At 45.6% G+C, this 26,915-nt stretch overlaps 1 protein-coding gene across 6 annotated transcripts in view; it reads right to left on the reverse strand.

Moving 5' to 3' along the window:
• The window catches only part of AP2B1 (adaptor related protein complex 2 subunit beta 1), a 79,440-nt gene that overhangs the window by 36,435 nt on the left and 16,090 nt on the right, over nucleotides 1-26,915 (reverse strand). For 5 of the 6 annotated variants that reach the window (XM_051810085.1, XM_051810081.1, XM_051810082.1 and 2 more), the window contains exons 6-14: nucleotides 19,514-19,704; nucleotides 17,235-17,456; nucleotides 16,066-16,186; nucleotides 13,931-14,026; nucleotides 9,300-9,415; nucleotides 8,038-8,203; nucleotides 7,450-7,548; nucleotides 4,279-4,538; nucleotides 8-200 (exon numbers count right to left, since the gene is read on the reverse strand). In XM_051810085.1, the coding sequence (XP_051666045.1) occupies nucleotides 8-200; nucleotides 4,279-4,538; nucleotides 7,450-7,548; nucleotides 8,038-8,203; nucleotides 9,300-9,415; nucleotides 13,931-14,026; nucleotides 16,066-16,186; nucleotides 17,235-17,456; nucleotides 19,514-19,704 (1,464 nt within the window). Of the gene's footprint in view, nucleotides 1-7; nucleotides 201-4,278; nucleotides 4,539-7,449; nucleotides 7,549-8,037; nucleotides 8,204-9,299; nucleotides 9,416-13,930; nucleotides 14,027-16,065; nucleotides 16,187-17,234; nucleotides 17,457-19,513; nucleotides 19,705-24,064; nucleotides 24,180-26,915 lie in introns of those variants that run through there. The other variant, XM_051810087.1, reaches the window with a different exon arrangement.

A 26,915-nucleotide genomic window follows, 5' to 3' on the forward strand; every position in this document is an offset into this window, starting at 1 on the left:
TGCTTACCAAGCTGTCCAGCCCTCCTCCCAGGAGGTCCACGGCACCCATCTGCATGGAGGACACTTGGGGAACGTTCACGGGGGGCCCCAGGTCCAGGTTGAGGAGGTCTCCCAGGAGGTCCCCCTGGGATGGAATGACCTGTGGCTGCTCCAGGTTCGTGGTGGCCGTGGTGCCCACGGGGCTGTCGCCAGCGTCGGTGCTGCAGGAGGTGGGACAAGAAGCAGAGGGGAGAGAGACATCAGTCACCTGTGGTCTCCAGCTTCGGATTCTCAGCGTGGGGAAACACAGCAAGACAAGCAGAAGCCAGTCCAAAGATTATCCCAGCAGTGCTCTGCCCCCTGGTACAGCTGGCAGTGTGTTATGGCACGTGGTTCTTCACCACATGCTTTGAGTACCAAGGCTTCCCAAGCATCGTGCATGGTCTTCAGTCCAGTAAAGGGAATCTTCCAAGGTGTGGAATTTGCCCACCTTAAGAATCACAGACCCATCCAAAACAGTTGAGCCATGAGTATTACATGGACTACAGCACTGAAAATAAGTATTTCCCAGCTCAGAATAAACCTATAGAGATGATTTTCAGCCCACTGGGCCTGAAAGCCACATATAAACATGGGGAAAAATAAATAATTCAGATTTCCTCAGAGAATGTTATCAACCTAACATTGAAAAAACCCTTGAGCCCTCACTCTAACCAGTGCAAACTCCACCACTCCCCATACATCTCGATTAATCACCTTCTACTGACCAGCAACAAGCTCCACAACTCTTTCCTAATTGAAAACCCCCATCTAAAATTGATTCCTCTCTTCTATCAATAATTTCCTTTCCTCTGAGTTAGCAGGCATGTTAATTGCTAGTCTAGAAATGCTCATTATACAGCTTCCAAAATTTCTCATCATATGCAGTCTGGCTACCGTTTACATTCACTTGTCACTGGATTTTATAACAAGAAAGGAGGAGGGGGGAAGTAACTGACTGTAGCTCCTGAAGATCTCACTACAGTGTATTTATTCTTTAAATTCAGAGATGCTCATCTTAGATAATTGAAATCCCTTCTGTACCCTGTTGCCAGCAGTAAGTGATAAAATGATTTCCAGCTCATGTCCTTGCAGCTGCAGCCAACAGGTAACTGCCCACAAATGCTGTGGGAATTAGTGTCCTGACAAGGTGTTTAACACTGGGGCTCTTCTGTAAGGATTTGCAGCTCCTCATTCCAAGTAGCCAGAATTCCCTCATCCTTATTCAGCTGCTCAGGGGAAAAACTCAGTGACAGAGCCTAAGCTGCTCCCAACTTCAGTGCCAAGAGGAAAAGATGGAGCATAAGGACTGCAGAATGAATTAGTTACCAGGCAGCAGCAGCAGAAAGCACTGAAAGCTTCTTTGCATTAAAAGCTTTAGACCCCAAATAATACTAATATTAGCTGTCCTTTCTGCTTCTGCCTTCAGCAGGGAGACTGCTGAGTGTGCTGAACTGCTCACTGGAACATTTTTGAAGAGCAAGTGGTTACTGTGATCCACTCCCACCCCCACCCTGGGAAGGGGAGGAACAGCAGCTCCAAGCAGAGGCACATTACAAGCCACTTGGTTCGTTCCCAGTCTGTAATCCCTTTAACACTACACCTCTTCAACACTTACTCATCCTTCTCCTGATGGAGACAGAGAAATCCCTCAAGGTCTTGTGTAACTGCTGTTGCCCCAAAACCCAACAAGAAATTAAGAAAGGACAAAGCCAAGTCAGTTTGTATTAAAAAACAAAACCCCGTTTGGGAAGAATGGGTCTCTTTAAAGAGATTTGTATATAAAAAAACTTTGAATTTTATATGAAAGAAAAAATTAATAAAGAATATGTGGGTTATAGAAGGCAGAAAGTCTTGATATAAGCTTTCCCCCTCACAGTCTTGGCCAGTGGGTAACAGCTGGGTTTGCCCATGTGAACTGGAGATTTAGCCCTATGAATTCAGCCTCCAGCAGGTCCCAGATGTTGGGTTTTACAAGGGATGTACAGAGGGAACCAAAATCAAAAATTTCCTGCAGCCACCTGTGAAACAGGGGGATAGAGATTCCTGCCCAAGTCTAACCAGACTCCTCCCAGGAGCCCTGTAAACATCTTCCCAAATTTCTCAGCTGAATTATGGCTGAGCAGGGGTGGTGGGAGCCACCACATGAGGAAACACTGCCAAGCAATCAGGTTTCTCCCCCCATATCCAGGATACATCTGCAACTCTGTGACACTTGGGTTCACTGAAGAGGCAGGAACATTTCACCATCTGTGAGCTGTTCAATGGGTCTTCCCATCAGCTGAGAGAGCTCAAAGAAACCTGTCCTTGCTTGGAATGGAAATTATATGAATCAAAAAGCAACGTAGTGAATTCTGCCAGCCATAACTAACTACTCCAAGTTTTATACCCAGGGAAGCACCATTCATCTGGTTACCTCTGCCAACCCACTCAAGAAAACGTTGTCTTGACTCTCAAACCACATTCACTGTGGACATGTCCACACTTCCCTGCTTTCACCTCTATCTCATGGTGCAACCTGAAGGAAAACCTCAATCTCTAGCAGACACTTTAGCCACCAGAATGGTCATTACTGGAGTGCAGGTGTTAAGAAGATAACTCCAAACAATTAGGTGAGATGGTTATCTTCCACTGGACACCCTTAACTTGCTTTACACTGATGCAGAAAACCCCAATAATGGGGTTGGAGGTGAGCTCCTGTTGGAGAAGCCCAGTGTGCCATTAACTCCTCTCATTTTTTAATTTACCAAATGGGTTCCAGCACTGCATCAATATGATCAGCAGGAGCACCCTTCAGACCTTCCCTCAGCTCAACACTGCTGATTGAGGCCTGGAGGGTTTATGTTGAAGCAATGGTTCTGCTCTAGTCAGAACAGATTTAAGGTCAGCAGACAGAGCATGAGTTACAAAAGTCAAGCACATACACAGTACATGCAAGAAGCTAGTAAAAAACTGCTGCTTCAAAAAGTTGAATTCCTTGAGCTAAATCCCCTAAAATGTTATCTTCTGTCGTGACCTGAAACAACAGTGTACAGGAAGGTTGGTAACACCAAAGACCAAAGCTACCCCAGCTCCTTTTGAGACAAATCTTTGACTAGGAGAGGCAGGAAAGCGGCCACTGCTTTTCTCATCCAACTGGTAGACTTGTGCTTGCTGATTCTGGGTCAGTGCAGCCAGACTTGATTTCATAGGCAGGGAGAAAACAACTCGGCTTCCCAAAGCCAGTCACCACCGAAATAGCTTTAGTTGCTAAGAATAGCAGAGAAGTGGTGTCAGAAAATAGAAAAGCAGCAGCATCGCACACTGATTTATCAGTGCAACAGCAAAAAATAGCACTCCAAATGTCACTTTGGGAATATTATTAAGAGGTAAGCCTGGATACTCTGCCTCCTGCTGCAAAGCACACTCAGTTGTGTAATTAATACCATTAGTGCAAATAGCACTGCTCACCTGAATGAGGGACCATGGGAACAGGCTCAATAGCAACCCCTCTGCAGCCTGGAGCTGCTGCACTGCCTGCAGATCCAACCTGCTTCCAGGACTCTGATCACAGGGAAGCATTAAAGCTCCAGGCAATATGCCAAAGCATTTCCCCCCACCTCCCAAGGGTTAGACAGACATCAGTCTACCCATCTTCTTTTAAGCTCTAACAGTTTTCAGTGATGGGGCTTTGATGGTTTTTGCACTCCCCCTGTCTCATAGGCACAGAGTGAGAAAGGTAGTTTTTACCAATCCTTCCCCATTTCATATTCCAACAGCAAAGGATCCCTTTACTTGCCTGTTCTAAGAAACTGATACTGTATTCCAGGAGACAGGCTCCTTAAGCTGTGCTGTTGCTGAAGCAAAAGCTCTTACAAAACCATCTTCTGAAAGATGCCTGTTCTTACTCTACTCCTCCTCCCCCTGAAGGAAGCCCTTGCACCAAAGGTGATTCCACCCTTACCCAAACCTTCTGCTTTTTAACTCAGCCTCTCATGTCAAGAGCACTTACAGCCAATGTCTTCTTAAAAAACATCACAGCTCCTCCTCACACAAGAACTTCCATACTTCCTGTGTCTTCTGACCCAGAAACTTGGACACTATATAACCCAGGATTACCTTCGACAGCGGAACTGCCCCTTGAATGACCTGCAAGCCCTTACACACTTATCAATAAAATCCCATTAGAGTGTTCTAAAAGATCTTTTGGTATCTTCTGGACCGTTTGCTAGAAAGAAACAGCCAACCCTGCCCATTGTCCTGGTGGCTGCCCGAGCTTACCTGCCATGGTGAATGGGCAGGTGCTTGCGGTGGATGCCGTGGCTCCCCTCCACGAAGGCGTTGGGGGGTTTGTGGTACACGGACGCCAGGGACCCGATGTGGCAGATGAGCTCATCGAGCAGGGTGGGCTCGATCAGGTCGGTCTCCTCGGAAATCAGCGGCTTTTCCGAGAGAACCACTTCCTTGGCGGTCACGGGGTCCGTGGAGAGAAGGCGCCAGTAGATGTAGCCGCGATCCCGCAGGTCTGGGTTGTCAGAATCCTGAGACAAAGCAATACATCACTCACGGGTCTGGGGTGAACTAAGGCCTGTAATCGATTATTTTTTCTAGCAGCGATTCTGCTGGATTAAAAAACCCCCACCCATCCAGCAGTTTCAAAGTGTGTTACAAACTGTTGTGATGAACATCCCAAAATAAAAATGGAGGACCAGAGTGCTAATGCCTGGCTTCCTGCTCAGCTGGTCAAGGAGCAAAAAACCTGGGATTTATACCCCACAATTGCCCCAAACCACAGAGCTCTCAACTGCTTTCTAAACTCTCCTGCCACTTGATATAACAATAAGTATCAGGAGAACTCCAAGGGGGTGCAGACAGAAGAAAAGAATGTGAGCGAAAATCACTCTTTCACATACTAAGAGTAGAGATACAATACTGAATAATGATCCAAGATTCCTGGAAATGTATGACTTACCCAAGGGCACTGCTGGACAAAAAGATGCTGCAGAGTTACATCTTAATAAGCCATATTCTTTATACCAAAAGAGATCTTATTTATCCTGCCTTTTAGTTATCTAATGAAGTATGGAAAGATGCTAATGATACACACTTAGGATACTTCATCAGTTCTCCAGCTGCCAATAATCCCCTTATTTTACTGCAGATACTTTTGCCTCTGCATGAAGTGCTAATTATTTCTCTCCTCTTTAAGCATCTCTGCCCGGAGCAGCAAAGTGAGTGGGGATGGTTTGCAGCTAATGTTCAAGGGAGAGGGAGGTGATGGGGTTTTATGTTGCAGTGCAACATGTTTGAACTGCTCATGGAAGCAAGACCTGGGATTTTTAACCCACCCGTCAGCAGAATAACAGGATAAATGTTTCTGAGGGTTTTTTCCCCCTAAAATTATGGCAATATATCATACACCTCATCAGCCTTCCTCTTGCTGTTTCTTTTCCTCTCCTGTGATCTCATTCATGCTGCTGCTGACCTGTCAGAACCTGCCTCTCTGCTGTCTGTCTCAACATCCTCAGGCACACAGTAAAACCTCTATTTGGAATGAGACTGAGCTAAGCTCATTTCGCTTGTAAGGACCCAGATAAATCTACCTGTAGCCTCAGACATTGTCTCTGCAGTGCTGGTTTTGTTTGATGGTTGACTCTTTACACCCTTAACAATCCCTGCAATCCTTAACAATCCCTTTGCCCTTGACAATCCCTACAAGACTCTCCACATCCTGCCTGCACCAGCAGCTCAAGATCAGGAGGGTTTCTGCAAGGCAGAAGTGAAAGACCACGGGTTTCCATCTACTTGCAGGCACAAACAGATTCAAGACTGGCTGTTTCCTTCCACAGCCAAATAAACAGATTTGAAAGTTTAGCAAACCTACTGAAACAAGAGGCTCAGATCTTCCCTTTCCCAGCTTCTCTCCCAGTTCTCTGCTCTCCAGGGTCTGCATACCAATGAGCTCAGCTCCCCACTCGTGCCAGACCCACAACAGCAACGGGGATGTAGAGGTCTGTTATAGGTTATGGGTTTGCCAGGGACCTGATCCCTGCTACACATCCATGTCCCTGCCATCCTCAGCTGCTTCACTACTGTTTTGGCCACTGTTGGCTGGATTAAACTGGCTCCTGCTACAATCAGGCCTGCAGTGTGCTGTGCAGACTTACCCCCAGACGCTCAAAGTGCAACAATACCTAAGCTGGGGAAAGAAATACACGTGTAATTACTCACCCACTCAAGTGAAAACCAGTATCTCCACCTAGAAATCAGACCTCTGAAATGTAAGGCTTTATAGTGTTTTACAGCCAGTTATCCTACATTGACTTATTATTCATACAAAATACAAGAAGCCAGACTGAATCAACATTTGTGACAAACAGAGAAAAAACAGACGCCTATTATACTCCTAGGGTGCCATTAAGTGTTTTGTGACTCAGCACAGTGGGTTTTAACACTTAGTACCTTTCTTCTGTTGGCTCAGGCAAATGATACAGCAAGCCCTTGGCCCACTCCTCTCTGCAGAGCAGCTGAGATCCTGCCTAAAAGCAGGTTTTGAAGCAAGAAAAGTAGGCCATGTGTTTCTTGCTGCCGACCAATGCAACTCCTCAAAAGGATGAATAAAAGTTTTAAGTACTAATAAGTTCACAGACATGATTTCTTGCAGCATAGAGGATCAAAAAGGCCAGCTGATGATTGACTCCAGGTTTTCTGCTCGGAATTGCAGCCCATTCAGCCGGGAGACTATTTTTATCACTTGGCACAGCAGGTCTGGAGAGGAGCTGCTTTTTTTGGGCTGTTTACCCCAGTCATTACAGCCAGGGAGTGTAGGAAGATTGGCTGAGGTCTTAGCCACCCCTGTCACCAGGACATCTCCACTTCTGTCCTCCAGAACTACAGCACTTGTGTCTGCCAGCTCAATCCCAGCCTCGCCTGCAGTGATCTGAGCTTGTAACTCAGCGCCTCATGCATAATGAATCCATGATCTTAACCCACTGCTACAGCCTCCAGCAAAGCTGCCACATTGGTTGACAGCATCCAAGTACAAAGGAAAAACCCCAAACTCCAGTTCTTTCTTTTTCATAGCACTGCCTAAACTTTGCTGTTCACAGAACCAAGTCCCTGTCAGGCTCTTTCCCTCTGTCACAGCTCCAGATGTTTTAACTGCAAGGCACCTTCAAGGAGAAAGCATTCTGGTTTCTTGGTAACTCCACCCTGCCCCTTTAGTGGGGGAATAGGGGAGGAATTTGGATAAAGCAAGAGCTAAGAAGGAGAGGGAAGACTCCAGATGGCAAGAGGCACAGAGCAGCTCTTAAATGGAGTCTCTTTGGGAGGCAGGGGAATACCTTTGAATCCCATCTACTGCAAAGCTGACTGGCCTGGCAGATGGGAGACACCACATGGCAGGATGCACAGTGTCTGGAGGGCTCTGGATCACTGGATATCTTGGCTTACCTGGGTGGCCAGGCTGAGGACCTGCTGAACCAGCTCCTGTGTCTCAGAAGGCTTTTTTAAGAACAGCTTCACTATAGCAGTCAGGAGGGTGAGCTGCACCTGAGAAAGGGACATAACAGAGAACAGAAAATTCACCCATGCTTCAGCAACATCTTGCAAGTCTCAACATCTTTTACTGATACAAAACTTGAGCTTCATAACAGCATTACACTATTCTTTGCCAGTGAAACCCAATACAGTGAGACTCACACTCTTGCCTGTTGCAAAACACTTTCACAGACAAGTCCCTGAGCACCACACTGAGGTTTGTGTCGTACTGTGATGTCTCTCATCACTATTCCTCTCTATGTTCTGGTCCCTAGTAGGGTTACTCCCCCAGGAAGTATGAAACATCTAGAAACCCCTCCAGTTCTGTCTTATCCTTCCAAGAAGAGAAGTTTTGGAGACAGGGACAACGGAGCAAATCTACAGGCTCCCAGAGGGTTTCTTTAGGCAAATATTGAAGCTTTCATTGAATAATATTTACTGTCCATCCCATTAATGCACTGCATGGAACATTACAGATTAAGATGCACAATGCAATTTTACCTGAGTACTTTCATCGTGGAAGCCCTCCAGAAAACTCTCCAACAGTTCATCAGCATTGTCAATTCTCTCTGCATATTCACCCACTATCCAGATCATGGCAGCTCTGGCATCTGGCTCATCCAGGGAATCCAGGTTCTCACACAGAGTGGCAATGATGCTTTCATACCTGATTTGTCAGAGTACAGGTGGATTACTGGGATGAACTGGACTTGTCTTACTCAGTTCCTGCCCACATCATTCTCCAGGGAATCCTGCACTAAAAAATCTTTTATTTCTATGCAGCATTTTCACTTAACTACAGAAGGTATTCCCCAGCTTTTTCTTTTTCCAAGCCTGAGCACTAAGATCTCACAGGGTCTTTGCAGTTTAGTTCATCAGCAAGACCACCCAGATGTGGAATTCAAGACAAAGCTGCCTCACTTTGTTTGCTAATGGGAACGTTTGATCCAACAGTTCAGCCCATGCATCTGAATCAGATCCTGCAGCCTCACTGGAGTCTTCAGACTGGTAACTCTGAACTGGATATTACACTTCCCCAAAGGCTTTACTGTAAAACAGACAGTACCCCGCACTAATTTAGCTTCCCCTGTTCCCGAGCGTGGGTTTCCCTGTCACAAGCAGACAATCTGTCTTGTAACTGACAGCAGAAATTGCCAGAGAGGCCTGCAATGTCCCATATTACTTTTTAGGTGATCATCAAGTCTCTGCTGAAAAACACTCCTGCTGTTCTGTAGCTGAGGAGACAAAACCTTACTGCAGAAACAGCAAAACAACAACAAAAAAAAGCTGAGTTCTGCCCAAACCAGAGAGAACACTCGATGGGGAAAGACAGCAGCATTTTGTTTGGCACAACCTGACTGGGATCTCAGACCAGGAGAGCCATGAACCTTTCATAGCTTTGTATGTAAGACTTCTAGAGGAGATATGAGCAAAACCAGAAAAGCTCGATGCTGTAAACTTGGCCAAATTTTCCTTCTGGCATTCTCTGCAAGAGCTTTACTGGCTTTTGAGTAAGGCTTCTATTCAGCATCCATATGGAGTGGTGGGGAAGGAAAAGCTTTCAATTCCAACTAATGATGAGTCAGGCCGATCCCTCACCTACAGCAAACATCTGAATCCTACCAAACTAGGAGTGGAATCAGAATGGACACTGCTCCCACCTTTGCTTCAGAGCCCTGGTAAGCCATGCTGAGTTTTACACTGCTCTATTCTGCTGAGAGCAGACAAGGGCTTCCAAAAAACCTTACACCAGTTCCACGTACTTGTTGGGGTACTTGCGGAAGATGTCTCTGATGACAACGATGGCCTCCTGCACCACGTAGTTGACCTTGGTCTGGATGAGGTCCAGCAGTGTGCTCACACAGCGCTCTGCAGATTGCTGGAGGGAGCAGAAAAATCCCATTAAAACAGCTCCAGAAACAGTCCTGAGCCCACAGCACACATTGAGGAACGAGGCTTGTGTATGAGAAAACGCCCAGAGCGGGAAAACAAGAGGACTGCAGCTACCAACTGTATCCAGGAAAAAAAACACAGGTTGATAAATGCTTGTGGAGATACCAGCTGACTCCAGCTCCTGCAAAGATTAAGTCTGAAGTAACTGTGCCAGTAGATAGCTGGGTCACCACACAGGAGACCTACACTGCTCTTTTTATCACCCTCTTGCTGGTGAGCAGCTAAACAGGCCACCAAGTGAGATCTCTTGGATTTCCCAAGCTGGGCAATCAGAGCTGGGAGAGTTTGGACAGAGACTCCTGGCTGGGGAAGCTGTAAGGCAGGAGAAAACCATGCTGGCAATCACTCTGCAGGAACAGCAGCAAAAAGCACCTCACAGCTACAAGAGGTTCAGTACTTTTGGGGTGAGGTCACTAACAACATGTGAAGATATAGCTAAAAATAGAAATTCAGCTGTTGCTAATGCAGCTTTCATGTTAATTAGTTCAAAAAAAGATAACAAGGACTGGACACTGTCACACTCCAGGAAGCAGAACTGGAATTAGAGGCAAATAATTCAGGGAGGTCTATTCCCAAACAGCACAGTGAGGCAGGACATCACAGGAGCAACCAACTTCAGCACTAAAGAGTCTCCAATAAGGACAGTGATTTGGCTATTAGCAGAGCACGTGTGAAGCCTCATTACACAGCAGGTGATTAATGTGAGAAGCAGCCAGCTCCTGACACTGCCGAGGCAGAACATCCATAAAGCACTCGGGATTGAGACAAACACCGTAGGGCACAAACAACAGCAACGTAGGTGGATTTTTCAATTTCAGTGAGTTAACAGTCCCTCTGACTTACAGAGCACTTGAAGCCTGGGCAGGAGGAGGAGGAATGAAATGGCATTTCAGTCACAGCAATCAGTTTTTTGAGAATGGGCAGAAATCTCAAGGACAAACCTCAAGACTTGTAGAGCTGAATTTGGATCAGAGACTAAAACCTCGTGGTGATTTCCTGCCCTCCTGACTCTAGGTGAGGTATCTTACACATGGCCTGCCAGCACAAACAGGGACCGTGCTGGCCTGGGGATCAGCCAAGGGAGGAGACACTCTAAACCAGCATTCACTCATCTTTGCAAACTGGCAGTAAGTCATCTGACTCTTCCCTGAAATTCACACCAAACAGAAAATATACTCAACACAATCGGTGTCAGATTAAAGAGAAGCATCACATAAAACTGTGTGATTGGTATAATATTTTTTTTATGATGCCTCTCCCTCCTTAGCACAGCTTTACAGGTACTATGCCACTATGGAGGCAGTGAAATGGCAGAGTGCCCTGCTCTGACCTCTTCTGCTCCAGAAGAGATTTGAGGTCTGTGACCTGGAAGACTCTTCCACTTCATGGAGACTGACCATGGACCTGGCTCCACAGAGTTTGACTTTGCTCTCAGTGGGAGCCCTGCTCAAACTTCTTGCAAGATCGATGCTTCAGAGCTTGCAATCTAATCTCTTCATCCCAATACCTTTCACCAGATGTTTTAACAAGTGACCTTAAGGGGGTAAATCTCTCCTAAGCCAACTCCACTCTACAGACCCTGCAGCACCAGTCACTGTTGGCAATAAGCAATGCAGTCCTGTCAGAGCCTACAACCAGCAAAGCTTCAAGAGCTGCAGAATTCAAGGAAAAGCAAATTAAGGCTTAGTTTTCTTTTCTTTACACTCTGAAGCATGATTTTTTCCAGGAAGAACACAACATCCACTTTGAAATATGCAGCAATGATTTTCAGCCCAACAGTCCCTTGGAAAGCGAGCAGTCACATGGGTACATGCCCAGAAGAGCAGTCCCTCTAATAAAATAGATCTCAGCTCACTCCATCCCTTGTAAACACGTTGCTTTTTGAAGGTGGACATCCTTGGGGACTGCAGTGCTCTGCAAACTGATGAAAGAGTGCCCCAACTAGAACAGCTTTCAAGTTGGAGTGAGGAAGGACAACAAACCAAAATCAAAATTGCTTTGTTTTTCTGCAGAAATCAAATGAAAGCCCACAAGATTACCAGAGTAGCACATCACACATCAACATTCAGCCACAAGCCTCAATGATTTCTAAGAACCAGGCTGCTGGCAGAATCTCCTGGAAACAAGACAAATCTCCCTGTAATGTGGCTCCTTCTGCTTCTCCTTTGCTCCAGAGGAATCCCTGTTCTTACTGCATCCACTTCATTTCCTTTTCCCACGGGAGCAGTGCTTGTTTTCCTCACAATCTAAGCATGGCATGATGACTTCATCTAGTGCTGTGAGAGGAGCAAACTGATGCACAAGGGATCCAAGTGCAGCTACACCACATGGTTTGCTGCAGACACACCCAAGCTAACTCTGAGCCCAGCTATCAACAGTCCAGCCCTATCCATGCAAAATGATGATATTCTGGCACTCCCCAAACCAAAATGATTGCTCAAGCCTGGGCAAAGTCCATCAGCCTTACTACTCAACATGGGTATCAGTTCCACACCCAAAATGAGCACTGCCAGCAAGGGCAACACCACATTTCCTCTACAGAGCACCTCAGGGCAGACAGAATTATTTAGTGTCTTCCCCTCCTAGGAGAGACAGTTAGACAAAAGGTAGGATCCTTGAAGGCAGAGCTGAAATGCTCTGTGAATGCTCATTCATCAACAGCTCCCACCGGCTGTGTCCTGTGTCAAGAAGCAGATTTCTAAGCCTTGGGAACTTGGACACTGATGGCTGAGGATGCTCTTCTATTAGTCATAACTCACAGAGAAAACAGCCTCTAGTAAACACAGATGCACTGGGGACAGGGATTAACCTGGAGATGAGGACACTGTAATGAGTTGTTCTATATTTGCCCTCTTTAAATCTGGCTCTTGTCAGAGCAGGAAGCAGACCTCATCTTCAGCAGCAGCGTCTTCATGGAGCAGCGCTAAAAATCAAGGTTAACACTACTTATGGAGGGACACAATTCCAGTTTGAGGGTCACTGTGAATGTGCTGGACGTTACTATTAGTCCTTTGCATGCCTGTTGTGGTATCAGGGACAGGGAAAGGGTAAAGACCTCTAAAAACACCTTGATACTTCAGGAATACACCACCCTCCCCATGTGAAACTAGGACAGACACACGGCCAAATCCTAGTGAGGAAGTCCCTGCTGAGAACTAAAGCAAACTCCCACCCCCCAGCACAGCACAGCTATCAAAAGGGCTGTCACCAGCTTCTTTTAACTTCTCTGTAGCCCTTTCCCATTCTCAGGGGGATTTTCTCCTGTCACTGCTGTGGCTCCATCCAGACAACCTCCTGCCTGGATGCAGCACGGGAGGAACACTTTGGTATTTTGAACTGCAGATATGAAACAGAAACAGCAGTCACCTGCTCGATGGGGCTTCAAAGAAAGCCCATGGCAGGGACAAGCCTTTAAGAGCTGAAGGAAGGAAGAAAAGGCTGCACAGGCAGTTGATTCTCTCTGTGTCCTCTATACACAGACTTACAGTAGTTTAGCTGGAACAAGAGAAACCTGTGCACTGACACCACACTAAGCCAGGCACGATCGGGGTTATTATTTAAATCTGCTGTCAGGCAAAGCTCAGGGGAACACACTTTAGCAAAAGCTAAATGAGCTCAGCTGAAATTAGACCACTTATGTGACATTTTGCACTCAGTCATCAGTTTACTGAAAAGTACCAACACCAAAGCATAAGTCTTCCCTCTCTTCACAGGATTTCTGAGCTCCTGTCAGGTGTTTCAGATTCACTTACAGGGAAATGAAGGGGAGAGAGCACTAAAAAAATATTTTATTATGAGCATTTCAGTGGATGTTCCACTGGCAGAGGACATTTCAGACTTGTTTTGGAGAACTGCAGAGGTTTCTGGGAACTTATCTGCATAAGCACGAGGGCAAAGAGAGCACACTCCGAGTGAAACCACAAGTTATACGGACCTAAGTAAGCAAATAGAGTCATTCTGTGTTTGAATAAATTGCACTTAATGTCCCAATTCTCTGTAATTCTATGCCTGTGTGTTCTGTTCAGCTGAAATAGGGGGGATGAATGACACAAAATGTTTCATAATAGAGTTTCTCTGCACAATCTTTTCTCCTTCCGCCTTCAAAAGGTCAGTCCACAGCTATTAAGGGACGTCCTCATGGACAAGTGGTCATTTTTAACACTGAAGCCAGTGCAGTAAAATATTCCACCAGGACTGAATTATCTGCCTTGCTGTGCCTGCAAGCTGAGATCTGAGAGGAGCAGCCCACCCTCCTGTGATGCACTCACAGCTCACAAGCCCTCTGGATCAGCTGCTGCTCTGCCCATATCCAGGACGTATCCAGGCCACTTGATGGCCAACAGTGAAGCAAAGAAGCTTGGTGTAACGAGGTGATGGGTAAAGCCCATCACTGTTTCTGAAGGCAGAGGATCACAGAAAAGCTCAGGACTCAGATACTTGCCTCGACCTTGATGGCACAGCGCCCGATGGCTCGCACGGCCTTGCGCACGAAGTCAACGTCCACCTCGGTCGCGTATTCCTTGAGCTCTGCCAGGACCTGAGGAGGCAGGACACCAGCTGAGTCCCTGGGTCACTCAGAGAACATCCCACTGAACACCAGAACACCAGCAGGATGTTCTTCCACAGCTACCACACAGAGCTGACACAGTCAAACTCCACAACCGACCTCCACCTCCGAAACCCGCCGGTCTGGACCACACCTGGTTTAGCCTGGACAAAGCCAAAACGTGGCTCTGTCTTGGGTTATTTTCAAAATCCCCTGAACAAAAGCTGGGGGAAAATCAGCCCTGCCAAACATAAATGTTGCTACTCCTTCTTGCACTGAAAGCACGTTCACTGTATGCAAAGCTCTTGGCAACAACTGTTTTTGATCTCTCCTTTTCTGTGCCGAGATGAACGTTTGGATCCCTACTGAATGCAAACAGAAGGTGCAGAGGAGATCTGAGGACACCCTGGAACATCTACACTGAGATTAATAACAGTGCAAAGATACTTCCCCTCTTAAAAATAAAATTTATTATTTTGTCTCAATGTTTCTGCTAATGGAAACTGAAGAAGGGTTTAAACCAGGACCTGCTGGGAACCTACAGATCTTAAACTAAAAAACTACTTTGTCTTAAACAAATCACTTAGCTTAGAAAAAACAATTTTAATAAAAGACCATATGTCATTTATATTCCCTCAAAAGCTCAATTTATTTCAGTTTCTCATGCCAAACATGACATCAGGGATTTAATCGTGATGTCACAAATAGATGGTGAGGGAGAGGTGAGCAGCACAAAGCCAGACAGTTCTTTCAAAAACCTCTCATGGAAGGCACATTGCTCAGAACAATGACAAGATAAAGAGGCCGTGAAGGGCCAGACTGCAGACAAATAAATCTGCAAGGAGGAGACGGGACATCTGTGTTTTGAAGTTTTATTATTGCCCTGCATGATCTATGTTGCACAGCACTGGGAGCACCCAGGTTTAGCAGCTGATGCTTTCCAAACACTGCCCAAGTGCCTTGGCCAGAGCTATCCTGCTGCCTTTCCAGCATGTGCATGGAGATGGAGAGTCTCCCCAAGCTGCACAGGGAGGGTGTGGGCAGAAGCTGCTCTGCTCAGGTCTCATTCCAGCACACATTCCTGATGTAGTTGTGTTGTTTTATTTCTTTTCAGAACCAGGAAGAGATTCATTCATTAGTCTGCAGATCCCAGACTCTGCCCTCCAGACACCACTGCCTTTCCCGCAAACAGCCCATTATTGGAACATTATGCATTAAAATTGGGACGGAGCCTACCAAGAGTAAAGAGAAAATTCTGCATATATTCTCAGGGAAACTGATTTTTAAAATGTTTTCCGTGTCCCCAGCGCAAAAGGGGCATGAATTACCTTGCTCTGTTCCAAAAAACATCAGGAGAGAGCTGAAGAGAGCTGCTTAAAAATGTCACATTACACGAAATTGCTCTGTGACAATTATGAGAGGACAATAATAGCAGTAACCAGAGGCATTAATCATTCTGCATTAGTGTTAGGCCTTGTGGCCAGGAATGCACTCGAGAACACTTCCTCCAAAGAAATCAAATACAAGAATCTACACTGTAAAGCAGCCTCAATTCAGTGTAGCTTCATGCTATTTCCACTCTGGAAGCAAGTTAAGCAGAAGAAAGGGGTTTTTTAGCCTGTGCAAGCATTTAACAATTTTACTAACTTGAAATTCACACTTCAATAATGTTTGGCCTTTCTGAATGCCTCTGTTGCAGGCACACCCCCCTCACTTGAAACAAGCCTCTCATTCCAACCTCAGCACCAGCAGTGACTCATTTGACAAGAACCATCAGCTCTCCTCCTGGAATTGTAATCTGTGAAACAAGATCTACCTAACGGTCACGATGCAAGACACACCATGCCATTAACATTTAAATTATGGAGGAAACTCCAACACCTCCCATTAAATAGCTGCAAAGAGCACTGCACCAGGAACAGTGATGCTTAAAAACCAAGACAACTGTAGTAGTACCTGCATACATCCTCAGGCATAGCCCAGGAGAGGGTTTCCCCCTCCCAGAACACATGAGAAGTCCCTCAGCTGACCTGGGCAATGTTTGCTTGAGAAGCCAGGCGGATCATGATGTCCAGTTTCTCCAGTTTGACATAGATGGGGTCGTTGTACTTCACAAAGAACACCTTGATTTCCTGCTTCAGGATTTCAGGCCTGGAGGGAACATAACGTTCTGTCACACTCAAGACTGTTTAAAAACCCAAATGGGCTCTTTTTTTGGTAACCAAATGCATCCTTTCTTTAGAAATCTACCCAAATATTCGTTGAGAAACAGAATGGTGTCATTTTGCCCAGGTTGCCCAGAGAGGTTGTGGACTCCCCATCCCTGAAGGTGTTCAAGACCAGGCTGGACAGGGCTCTGAGTAACCTGGTCTAGTGGAAAGTGTCCCTACCCACAGAAAGGTAAAAACCTGCAGGGGGGTTTGGAACTAAACGATCTCTGAGGTTCCTTCAAACCCAAACCCTTCTATGATTCAGTGATTTTGTGTCCAGAACATGCAAGCAATCAACCATTTAGAGAAAGAAGGCTGGATAAAAAGATAGTTTAAATACAAAATGCGGAATTCAAGTCTTTCTATGGCTACATCTCTACTTCCTCCACTTCAGATGCTGAGCCAACAGGCAGGTAGTGGATGACTGTTTCCAAATTTAAAAAAACCTACAAATTCACCTAAAAATTAATTTCTACTTTCACTTGCAAGATGCCATTGCACAGTAACTTTGCCCTGAACACAATCACAAAGTGCTATCCAAGCTATCCCACCTTTCCAGCAAGGAACAACAGCATTGACACATGCACACAGGAGTAAACAAATGAAAAAACTAACCCACTGGACACCAGGATGTCACCAGCCTGGTGGTTCTGTGCTGAACAGAACAGCACAGACACACTGAGTTCCTGCAGGTCACTGTGAACTGCACAGTTACACCCTCATTCCTATTTGCCATCTGATTTATAGAGGGCAGCTCTGAGTGCTCATAAAAAGGCAGTGAAGAGAGGCAGGTGAAGAAATGCTGTATGAAACTGGTATCACAAGCATGCTGTCAGGAAAATTAATTCAGGCTACCAGAGTCACAAGACTGTCTAATGTGTCTCTCAAGGGATCTGATCCTGGATTAGAAGAGACTCTGTGCATGTGGAAATGTCTGAGATAACCAGATGCCCTTTGACAACGCCGGAATAACACCCCCGAGCCTTTACCTTTTCTGCACAATCAAGTTGATGTTCCTCAGGGCAACATACTGGACTTCGGGCTCTCCAGACAGCAGGGTCACCAGTGGAGGGGCAAGTTTCTTCAGCAGCATGTTGTAATAGTCAGAGTCCTTGGGAAGAAGCTCCAGGAACTTCATCAGGACCTTCACCGCTGACAGCACCACGGCCGAGTTGGCGTGAGACAGCCGGGGGGTCACCCGCTCACAGATACTGGGGACAGAGGAGGAGGAAAGGGTTCACATGTGTTTCAGGGTGTCAGATGTTTCAGATCTGATTTCAGGAGATTGCACATGGCTCAAGACACCTTCTCACGTGCTGCTTTGACGTGGTTTTGTTACAGAGAACAGGTGAAGTCCTGCTTTCTCGAATGCAGCAGGAAGCAAACAAGGACCTCTCTCACAGCTTCGAGTTTCTCTCCTGCCACACTCAGCTCAGGAAAAATTCCAGCTCTCAGCATTACAGTGCCAAAACATACTCAGTTATTAGTGCTTCCTGCCTTTGCCTGGTGGTGTTCTCTATTTCTGTGATCTTGTCTGTCACTTACAAACATAACTTTAACAAAACAGCTATTGGAAAAACACTGTAGCCTCCATATAGTAATTCAGAGGTGATACACGCTTCTGGCTTGCCTGGGGAGCTTGCTGCCATTTCAACCATTTCTACCTACAAAAAAAGACTTCTGACTCTCTAAAGACTCAGGGAAAGAAGGACTTAAATACCTTCCAAAGTCTCAGATCCACCATAATGGATCCTGTAATCAACAGCATCCTAAACAATCCATCCCAAGCAGAAAGGAAGTTTGGGTTCATATGGTCTTTCTTACAGCATCTGTCAAGTTTCTTCCCACTCCCTCCTGCATATTGCGAACCCAGAACAATCTTATTCCCATCTGTGCCTCCTGAAGCTTCTTTCCCTCAAAGATTTGCTTTCAGCCATGCAGGAAGGGAAGCTCAGTGAAGAGCAGAGGAGTCCAAGTCAGAGCTGGGGCAGCCTCCAGCTGCCTGTGCCCAAGGTCACCTGCATGTCAAAGCTGCTTCATCTCTCTGAGCCTCACTTTCTCCAGGCACAGGGCACTGACACCAGCCTTCCTGGAAAGAACATTATATAAAACCCAGTGCTGTCAGTCTCCTGTCTGAAACAAGGCAAACTCTGAGAGAAACTCCACACAAAGCAGTAAAAGTAGTTCCTGCCCTTGCAGTTTGATAAACCACTCTTCAGAGGAATTACAGGTGAGGAAGTGGGACGTGTTCACAGCTGTTCAGACTGGTGGTGCCTCTCTGACAGAGCTGGGATAATACCAGCCTCACACCCTGGAGATCTCTGCAGGTTTCTAGCACTCATTAGGAGCTGTTTCTGGCACAGAAACAAAACACAAGGGGAAAGGAGGTGGGGAAAAAAAGAAATCAGCAAGACTCCTGGTAGGCTTTTCAGAAACAGTGGATTACCTATTGTACCTCAAAAAAACCAGTCAGTGAAGAAACCCATGGAATCCTGTCCAGGATTTTGCATGTGGGCTTGGGACCCTTCCTCCCTCTCCACCCCCCACATCATCCTCACAAAATACATTGTCTGAGAATCCCCCTGTTCCAAGTTATTTCTCTTGCTGGTTCCTTGATCTCTTGGGAACACAATCTGACTTTTTGTGATTCTGAAGACAAATGAGGAGGCGGCTTGAAGCGCACAAATTAAAATTCCACTACCTAAAACCTGAGGTCCTTGTATTCAGGTTTAGTCACTGCAGCTAAAAGTAAAAGCACAAGGGTGAATTTGCAGTGATAAGAAAAAATAATTTCTTACCTTTACTTTCACTTCTCTCATATCACAATCCAGTTTTCAGTTGGAAAAAAGTATTCCGGTCTCAGACCTTTAGTACTTTGGAAAGCTGCAAACCTATAAAGGCTTTTTGCCTCTCAAAGCAGCAAAACCAGATATGAAAGTTCTGCTTTAAATCAGAAAATCCTCCAAACAGTGCTTCCACTGTTACAGGTTTGGTCTTGGGCTGATCCCTTCTTAGCAGTGCCAGTTCCCACAAGAACCAGCCTTTTAAATAGAAAAAAGTTAAAAGGAACACTACAGATAAACAGAGAAAGTGGTTCTGCTGAGGGAAGGGGCAGGTTTCCAGCATAAGCCCAAACTACCAAAAGCAGCCTCCCTTTTAAACCTCTTTTATCAAGTCTTATTTGTGCTGCCACAGACCTCAGAACCCCTGTTATTTCAGTGCTGCAACACCTCCCACAGGTGCCCTGCTCCTGAATAACCAACCCTACCTCTGAGCTTCCCGGTCATCCTTGGGGTTGTAGTTGGACAGACAGTCCAGGATGAAGATCTGCCCCCACTCTGTGCACTCATTTAAAGCTGTCAGCAGCTTGTTGATGTTCTGAGGGTTCAAATCCAGCAGGTTGCTGTTGGGATGAGATTCACTGATTTCTGACAGGGCGGCCACAGCATTTGCCACCACCTGGGGAAGAGACAAGATGAGTTCCTTGTTAGCAGGACATCAGGAGCTTGACTTGGGATGGGCACAGGTTACACACCAAACGTGGAGATCTATCAGCTGATAGCAGGTGTGTTGTCAGCTGCTCAGCAGCAGCCACTACATCAGTTATCCCACCCTTCCAGGACCTCACAACCAACCTGGAGAGCCCAAAGCTTGACTGGGAGGAGCAGGGGCCTGGGACTTCACAAGAGACTTCGCTCTGGAAGGACCTAGAGGTGGCCTCCACAGGGAACAAGAACATCTTGCCTTCCTTCAGCTCCAGATCTCCCCACCCTGGTTTGCTTCAAGCAGGCATCATCTCCCTTCCAGTTCCAGGAGATGCTCAGCTGATACAGTCAAGGTCTCAAAATCTCCAAGTGCCCTACTTATTCAGGAATGTTCTGCCTCTTGCCTAATTTCCCCTTGGCAGCCCCACGGCACGTGGCTTAAGGATATCCAGAAATGAGCTGTCAGGTGCTTGGCAGCCTCCAGCTCTGCAGCAGCGCTGTCAGGTCACCCAGTTTGAAAACAAACACACCATTTCCCTAAAATGGACAACTCCTGCTAAATTTTTAATAACACATTTCAATTCCAAGCAGTCTCCATAGCGTCCATTTGCTTTACAGAGTCATGTTAAAGCAAGGACCCCAGCACAACTCATCCCTGAAAATATTCCTCCTACATTTAGGACTATATAAGGTCTTTTCTTTTCTAAGCACAGATTAAAGGATCACAGAGGAGGTTCAGGGTCCAGCTGGGCAAGAACGAGAAGTGGGAGTGCAGCACAAATTTCTGATTCTTAGTTCCATGTTCAAATTCAACAGTTATTCTAACAGACTCTATGTGAAGATTTCTAAAATAGAAGAGTTGCAGAATATAGAGACAAAAATAGACAATTTGCAGATGAGACTGAAGTCTTATTTGTTTAACTAACTAGAAGAGGGATTTATGCTGAGTTTGACACACAAAACTGAAGTACCCTATAAAAAGGCATTTTCAGGACATTTTACAATGTACATCATGTCCAGCCCAACTCACAGTAAATACCTGCTCAAATGAAGATTTATAGCATTATTTTCTATGGGATTAAGGCAAAGAAACATCTTATCTAAAATCATCTGACTGTTTGGATGACTAAAGATGCTTTTGATGCAGTACAATGAAAACAAGAACAGCACGACCAGAAGTTTCTCTGCCTTGTTCCCATCACTGCTTGTCATTAAACCAATATATTCCAAAGTCATTGCACAAGCACAGTAATGATGATTGTTTTGCATTTCACACCTAGAGGTCAGAGATAGGATTTTGATCCAAGATTTTATGAATTTCATTAGCTGAATGAGCCTTCTGTCACCCAAATCATTAGTAATCAGAACTGCTGTCTTCTTGTTCTGTTTTAATTAGTAATTTATTAAGATATGCTGCTTATTCTTCTTATTATTTAATTTGCCTAATTCCTGAATGGTTAATGTGACACAGCACAAAAGTGAAGGAAAAGACTGTATTAATTTCACTGCATTTTGGAAGTTCACATGTGAAGACAAATCATAAAAGCAACTGAAAAAGTTCAAAATCTTTAAGAAAAAGTACTTATAAAATGAAACTACTATGGAAAATAATTTTGAAGTAACAAAAGAAATTTTCAGAGCCAAAGCATTACAGCAAGGGACCTGTCAGTCATACTAAGGAACAAGGCTGAGCTCTGGCAAATGCACTCACACTGCCAGGCACTACTTTTGTTGCAGTAACTGATAAATTAGTAATTAATATAGAATCATAGAACTGTTAATGTTGGAGAAGACCTCCAAGATCATTCAACTGTTAACCCAGCACTGCCAAGTCCACCACTAAACCATGTCCCCAAAGTGCCATATCCAGATGTTTTTGAACACTTCTAGGATATCCTAAACCCTGGGGCAAGTACAAGTCAAGGCAGCTGTATTTATGTTGCTTTCCCTGCAGAGTCCATGCAGGCTATCCCTGTGTTTTCCAGGGGCAAAGGATGCACAGAAATGCTGTTCCCATGGGCCTGGTGCACAGCAGCTCCAACCTGGACACCCGGCTGTCAATGAGGTCTTGCCTTTAGGATCCTTCTGGGCTTTTTTTTTTTAGGAATTAACATGCCAGCATAACTGCAAGTGTCCAAATCAAAGCTGGGACATCACATGGCAATCCACTCAGATTTCCATTAAAAGCATCCATGAGAGAGAGTGTCAGACGGCAAGAAGCACTTTGGAGCACAGGCTGTCGTGTCCTTGGGGGTTATAAAAGAAGGACTGGAAGGGGCTGTGCAACATCTGGTGGCAGCTCAGCTCTGCCAGAGGAGCTGGGATCTGCAATCCATAGTCCACAATTAGAGCTGGTCCTCACCTCCTACCTCAGCAAAACAGAACTGCTGTCAACTCAGTGACAAGAAGATAAATGAAGCAAAATGGGATAAGAGAAGGGTTGGGGAATGTCTTCAAACTTTAAGCAACATTGATTAAAAAATAAAAAAGGACTCCCTGGCGATTTGCACCGAACATATTGATAGGTTATGGTATGCCAACAAAAATAATTAGCATCTCCAAGGCTTTTTGCACAGCCACAGCACAGCTGAAATGAAAACAGATTTCAGGACCCCGTCCAACATAAACACTGGTTCAAGCACACACGCTCACCTCTTCCTTGGCACTGCCACTGGGCTTTGCTGGGAGGCAGGAACACAAAGCAACACAAGCTGGCACTGCATGGTTCCATCCCAGCCCACAACAACCACGCTGCCAACAGCTCTAGCCAAGGGAGAGGGCAGGTCAACAAAGACTGAAGCACTGCCCTCTAACAGCTCCCACTCAGGTATGGAAAGGAGTCCATCAAGAACCATTCACACCAATTCCACTGTTATATCACCTAATAATCTACAACATACTTTGGCAGTCATGGAAGTGTCACTAGAAATATTTAGAAAGATGTTTTGGCCAAAGAAAACCTACAACATCAAAGTTGAGTTTTAAACCTTCAACTCAGCTGATGCTTCTTCCTTAACACAGCAACACAAGATGGTGAAGTCCAACTGTGCTGAACAGCAAGAGCAAGGTACAAAGTGGTAACTTATGCAAGTTGGTTATTTTCCCTTGAAAATAAACAGCAATGATGGACTTGCTGGGGGACATAAAAAAGTAAAGCTAAAGTTTTACACGTGGTACAGGACAAAGTGCTCCATGGAACTGGACAAGTTTCACAGGCTGACGAAAAAAAAAGCCAAGTTTTTTTAGAAAACTAAGTATTCTCTGCTTTTCAAAACATGCACCAAGTTGATTTTGATGAGAAACCAACCAGGAGTTGTATAATTAATCCATAGATTAGGAGGAAACTAAAAGGACAAGAAACTAACATTTATCATAGCCTTTAGTCCTCAAAAATAATGAAAAAACTGTGGTCGCCTGAGTAGCCACAGATATGTGAGCCCAAACAACTAATGAATAGGAAAAGCTTTTAAGAGCTTAAACTTCTAAGTTAACTCCACAGCAAAATGCCTCACTTGACTCACAATTAAGGATACCACCTTTAAGCTAAGAGCTACTAACCAGTGAGGACCCACCTAAAAATCACCTGAAAAATAAAAATGCAAAGGAGATGGAAGAATTAATCATAATTATTAATAATAACAGGTCCCTGGCTTGCTGATGTAAATCAGTTCACCCTGGCTACATTTCAACGTTATTCAAATGCAGCCACAGCAACATCCCTTTGGAGCACAGATGAGCCCGATGACAATAAACCTGCTTTTGGCTGGAATTTCCCAATAAATTTAGACTCTTGGAGAAGCGTCATTGGGATGAGGATAGCTAAATCTCACAGACTCTTATTAAAATAAAAACAAAACAAAAAAAAAAAAACAGAAAAAGCCCCCCAAAAAACCCCCCAACCCTGCACTTAGAACTACATTACAGCTTTCACAAGAACCCAACGTTTTTAAATCCACCTACAGACAGAACTCCCTCCGCAGCCGGAGAGACCAGATCCGACCTCACGGAAAGCTGCAGAGGTAGGAACACTGATTTGCCAGTTATTCCTTCTGGCAGCTCAAACCTTCAGCTTCAGAGCAAATGGTATAAAATACATTAGCAAGGAGGAAAGGGGGTGGGTGAAAACCTGCGTGTCTGCCTGTCAACCCACACAGGAAAAGCTTTGCAGGGGGTGGGGGGACAGAGGGAAGCTCGGCACATCCAGAACGCCAACCGGTCGGAGCAATCGGATTATTTTTCCTCCCATCCCAGGCTAATTGGAAATTAAACCAAGTGTGTAATGGAGTTAATGAAATACAATGTTCTGCTGCTTAAAACAGGAACCTCTGGCTCACCATGCCATTAAAAGGAGGAGGAAAACGAAGAAGAGGAGGAAAAAAATTAAGGGGCTCTGAAGAGATGCTGAGGAAAGGCAGCATTCCCCACACAGCTGGAGGCTCCCATCCTCCAGGGAGCCAGGCACCACATGATGCTTTTGGGAATGGAGAGGTGCTGACATTTTGAAGAGCACTCTGAGCTCGCATGTCATAAAGCACAGACTCCCAGATGGGATATTCAGGGTGGGTATTTTACCAGGCCACACAGACCATGCTGTGTGCCCAAAAGCTCCCTAACGAGTACTAACACAGACAGGCTCTTTCCAGATTATATGACTCCTACTTCTGTTCATATTATGTCTTTTATCTACAAGCCTCCTTTACTTTGCTTCCCTAGAAACGGCCCGTGAACAATTAAAATTACTTTTTAAAAGTAATTTTATAATTAAATTTACAGAGGAAATTCTTCCCTGTGAGGGTGGTGAGGTCCTGGCACAGGTTGCCCAGAGAAGCTGGGCTGCCCCATTCCTGGAAGTGTCCCAGGCCAGGCTGGATGGGGCTTGGAGCAACCTGGGATAGTGGAAGGTGTCCCTGCTCATGACAATGGTTGGGACTGGATGAACTTTTAGGTCCCTTCCAACCCAAACCATTTGGGGATTCTATGACTATAAAATGGCTCAATCAGGCAAGTCAGGGAGCCTTCAGGAACCTCACACTGGTAATTCATGTAATATGTATGGAGCCTAACAAATCCTCAGTTTCTGATCACATCCTAAAAACTGCCTGGGTGGGGAAGACCTCCTGGCTTGCTCTTTGCAAGTGGGATGAATTTTTATGGAGGTGGCAACCAAAGGGAAGTTAAGTGTTATCCTTCCCACGGCGTGCTTGCCCTGACTGGTTTTTGCACTTCCCTGCAGAAAAATGGCACTTTGTGGCAGACTAGAACACCACTTCTGCTCTCACATCCCTGTAAAATCAGGATGTGTTAGCTGTAAGATAGGAAAACATGCTTCCCCCAGCTGCTGAAACTCTTGTGGTAGGTGGGCAAGAAGCTGTTCAGGGATGGCTCCATCTCGAAGGGTTTCTCCCTGGCACAGCTGAGCCCCCAGTACTGGAAACTAAAGTCTATAGGAAGACACAGAGGGTCTGCAACTCCCTACTCCTCTTCCAGGAAACACCATGGTGTGATCCCAGCCTGGATCAGGCACCTATCACACACAAGGAAAGCTTCTTTTGCCTTTTTTTTTCTTTTTTTTTTTTTTTTTGTGTAAGGCCCTTTGCAATTTCCCTTGCAGAGGTTCTCGCTGGCACCATCCAGTGGCAAACAATCCAAGCTGCAACCGAGGAGAAAAGCACCAGCTAAAAAACCCTCACAGAGCCCTGAAAAGGGGGGTGCAGAGTTACAAAACATCACAGCCACAGCAATTTCTGACGAATGGTGCTTGTCAATAGCTAGAAATGCCTGTTCTGACTGAAAATGTAACATGTAGACACATGTCAACAAAATTCCCAGCACCCTGATTGATGTGAGAGATCCTGGAGTGATCTATTTGGCAAGACAAATGCTTTGGAAATTAGGCATATACTGGTGGCTGTAATTGGAAGGAGACAGGTCTCTGATGGATGGATTTGTCAATTAAGCTTTATAAATGAGGGGTCTGGGAAGACAGACTCTGTGGAGCCATGGAAATTCATGCATTATCATATAAACTGGTTGCATCTCTGCTAGTACTGAAAACACAGGGAAAAGCACAGCTTTGATGGAAGATGCTCAAGATCCAAATCCCTCATCCACAAGCCTAGCAAAAACAAAGAAAGAATCAAATCCCACATACAGGCTGGAAATTCCCTCAGACCTGTTCAGGATGACAACCTGGAGAAAAAAAGAGCTACTTGGTAAGTCAGATTCCAGCCTTCCTCTGGAGAAGTTGTTGCAGGAGCTCATTCCGGAGCCAAAACTGGGTTTCAGCAGCAGAGCAAGCAGGGTCAGAGTGGGTAACCAGAAGTTGTGCCACCAACTACAGACATCAGCTCTCCCTTCTCCCCCAGTTCAAGTTCCTGCTCTCCCCTGGCAGTCTCCCACTCTCAAGCACCCACCACACACATTAATGTAGCCACTGTTTATACAGGCTCCTCCATAACCTCTCCCTATTTCCTTCCCAATTTGCTGCTGCTGGTTGGCTGCTTACTCTGCAAAAAGTGTTGCTCTCCCTCCTGGGCAGCCTCATGTAAACAGCAGAAACATCTATTAAAGAGCTCCAAAGTGTTGCCACCACTTTTCAACAGCCCTAAGCAATGGGCTCGTTCACTGCAACATATCCATCAATGGGTAAAAGAAATTCCGCCTACAAATGCCATCAAGTGTCTCCCAGAAGGAAATATTATCTCCACTTGCAGCACAAACAGATTAAAAACCCCAAACCACACACAGGGCCAATAGAGACATGGTTGGGGGACTCCAAGATCCAGCCTGCATCTGCAACACCCACGCTGAAAAGTGGAGGGACATTTTTTATCCAGAGGGACAGACAGAGTACCCTGGAGCAGCCCCAGGCTGATGAGAGAGCCCACAGTCACAGCAATATTCAGCTCCACACTGGGATGTGAATTTTCAAGCCCTTTCAACCTTCATTAGCAGGAATCATGAACTCACCCAGCAGTGGTGGTTCACTCCTCCCACTTCATAAAGCATCAGCTGCACAGGGAAAACACACGGCTGTGAGAGTCCCCATGAGGGACAAGTGCTCTCCTGTGCCCGTGGAGAAGGTGGTGTTCCATTCCCTGTTGTATGAGAGAATTCCCACATCCCTGACTGCCTCCCACAGACCCCTTTTGGGACTCAGAGGATCACCAGTTTCCCCAGACTTAT

This window comes from Manacus candei, unplaced genomic scaffold (genome assembly GCF_025592945.1).
Source record: "Manacus candei isolate 608988 ecotype Guabito, Panama unplaced genomic scaffold, ASM2559294v1 h1tg000076l, whole genome shotgun sequence".
Taxonomy (NCBI): domain Eukaryota; kingdom Metazoa; phylum Chordata; class Aves; order Passeriformes; family Pipridae; genus Manacus; species Manacus candei.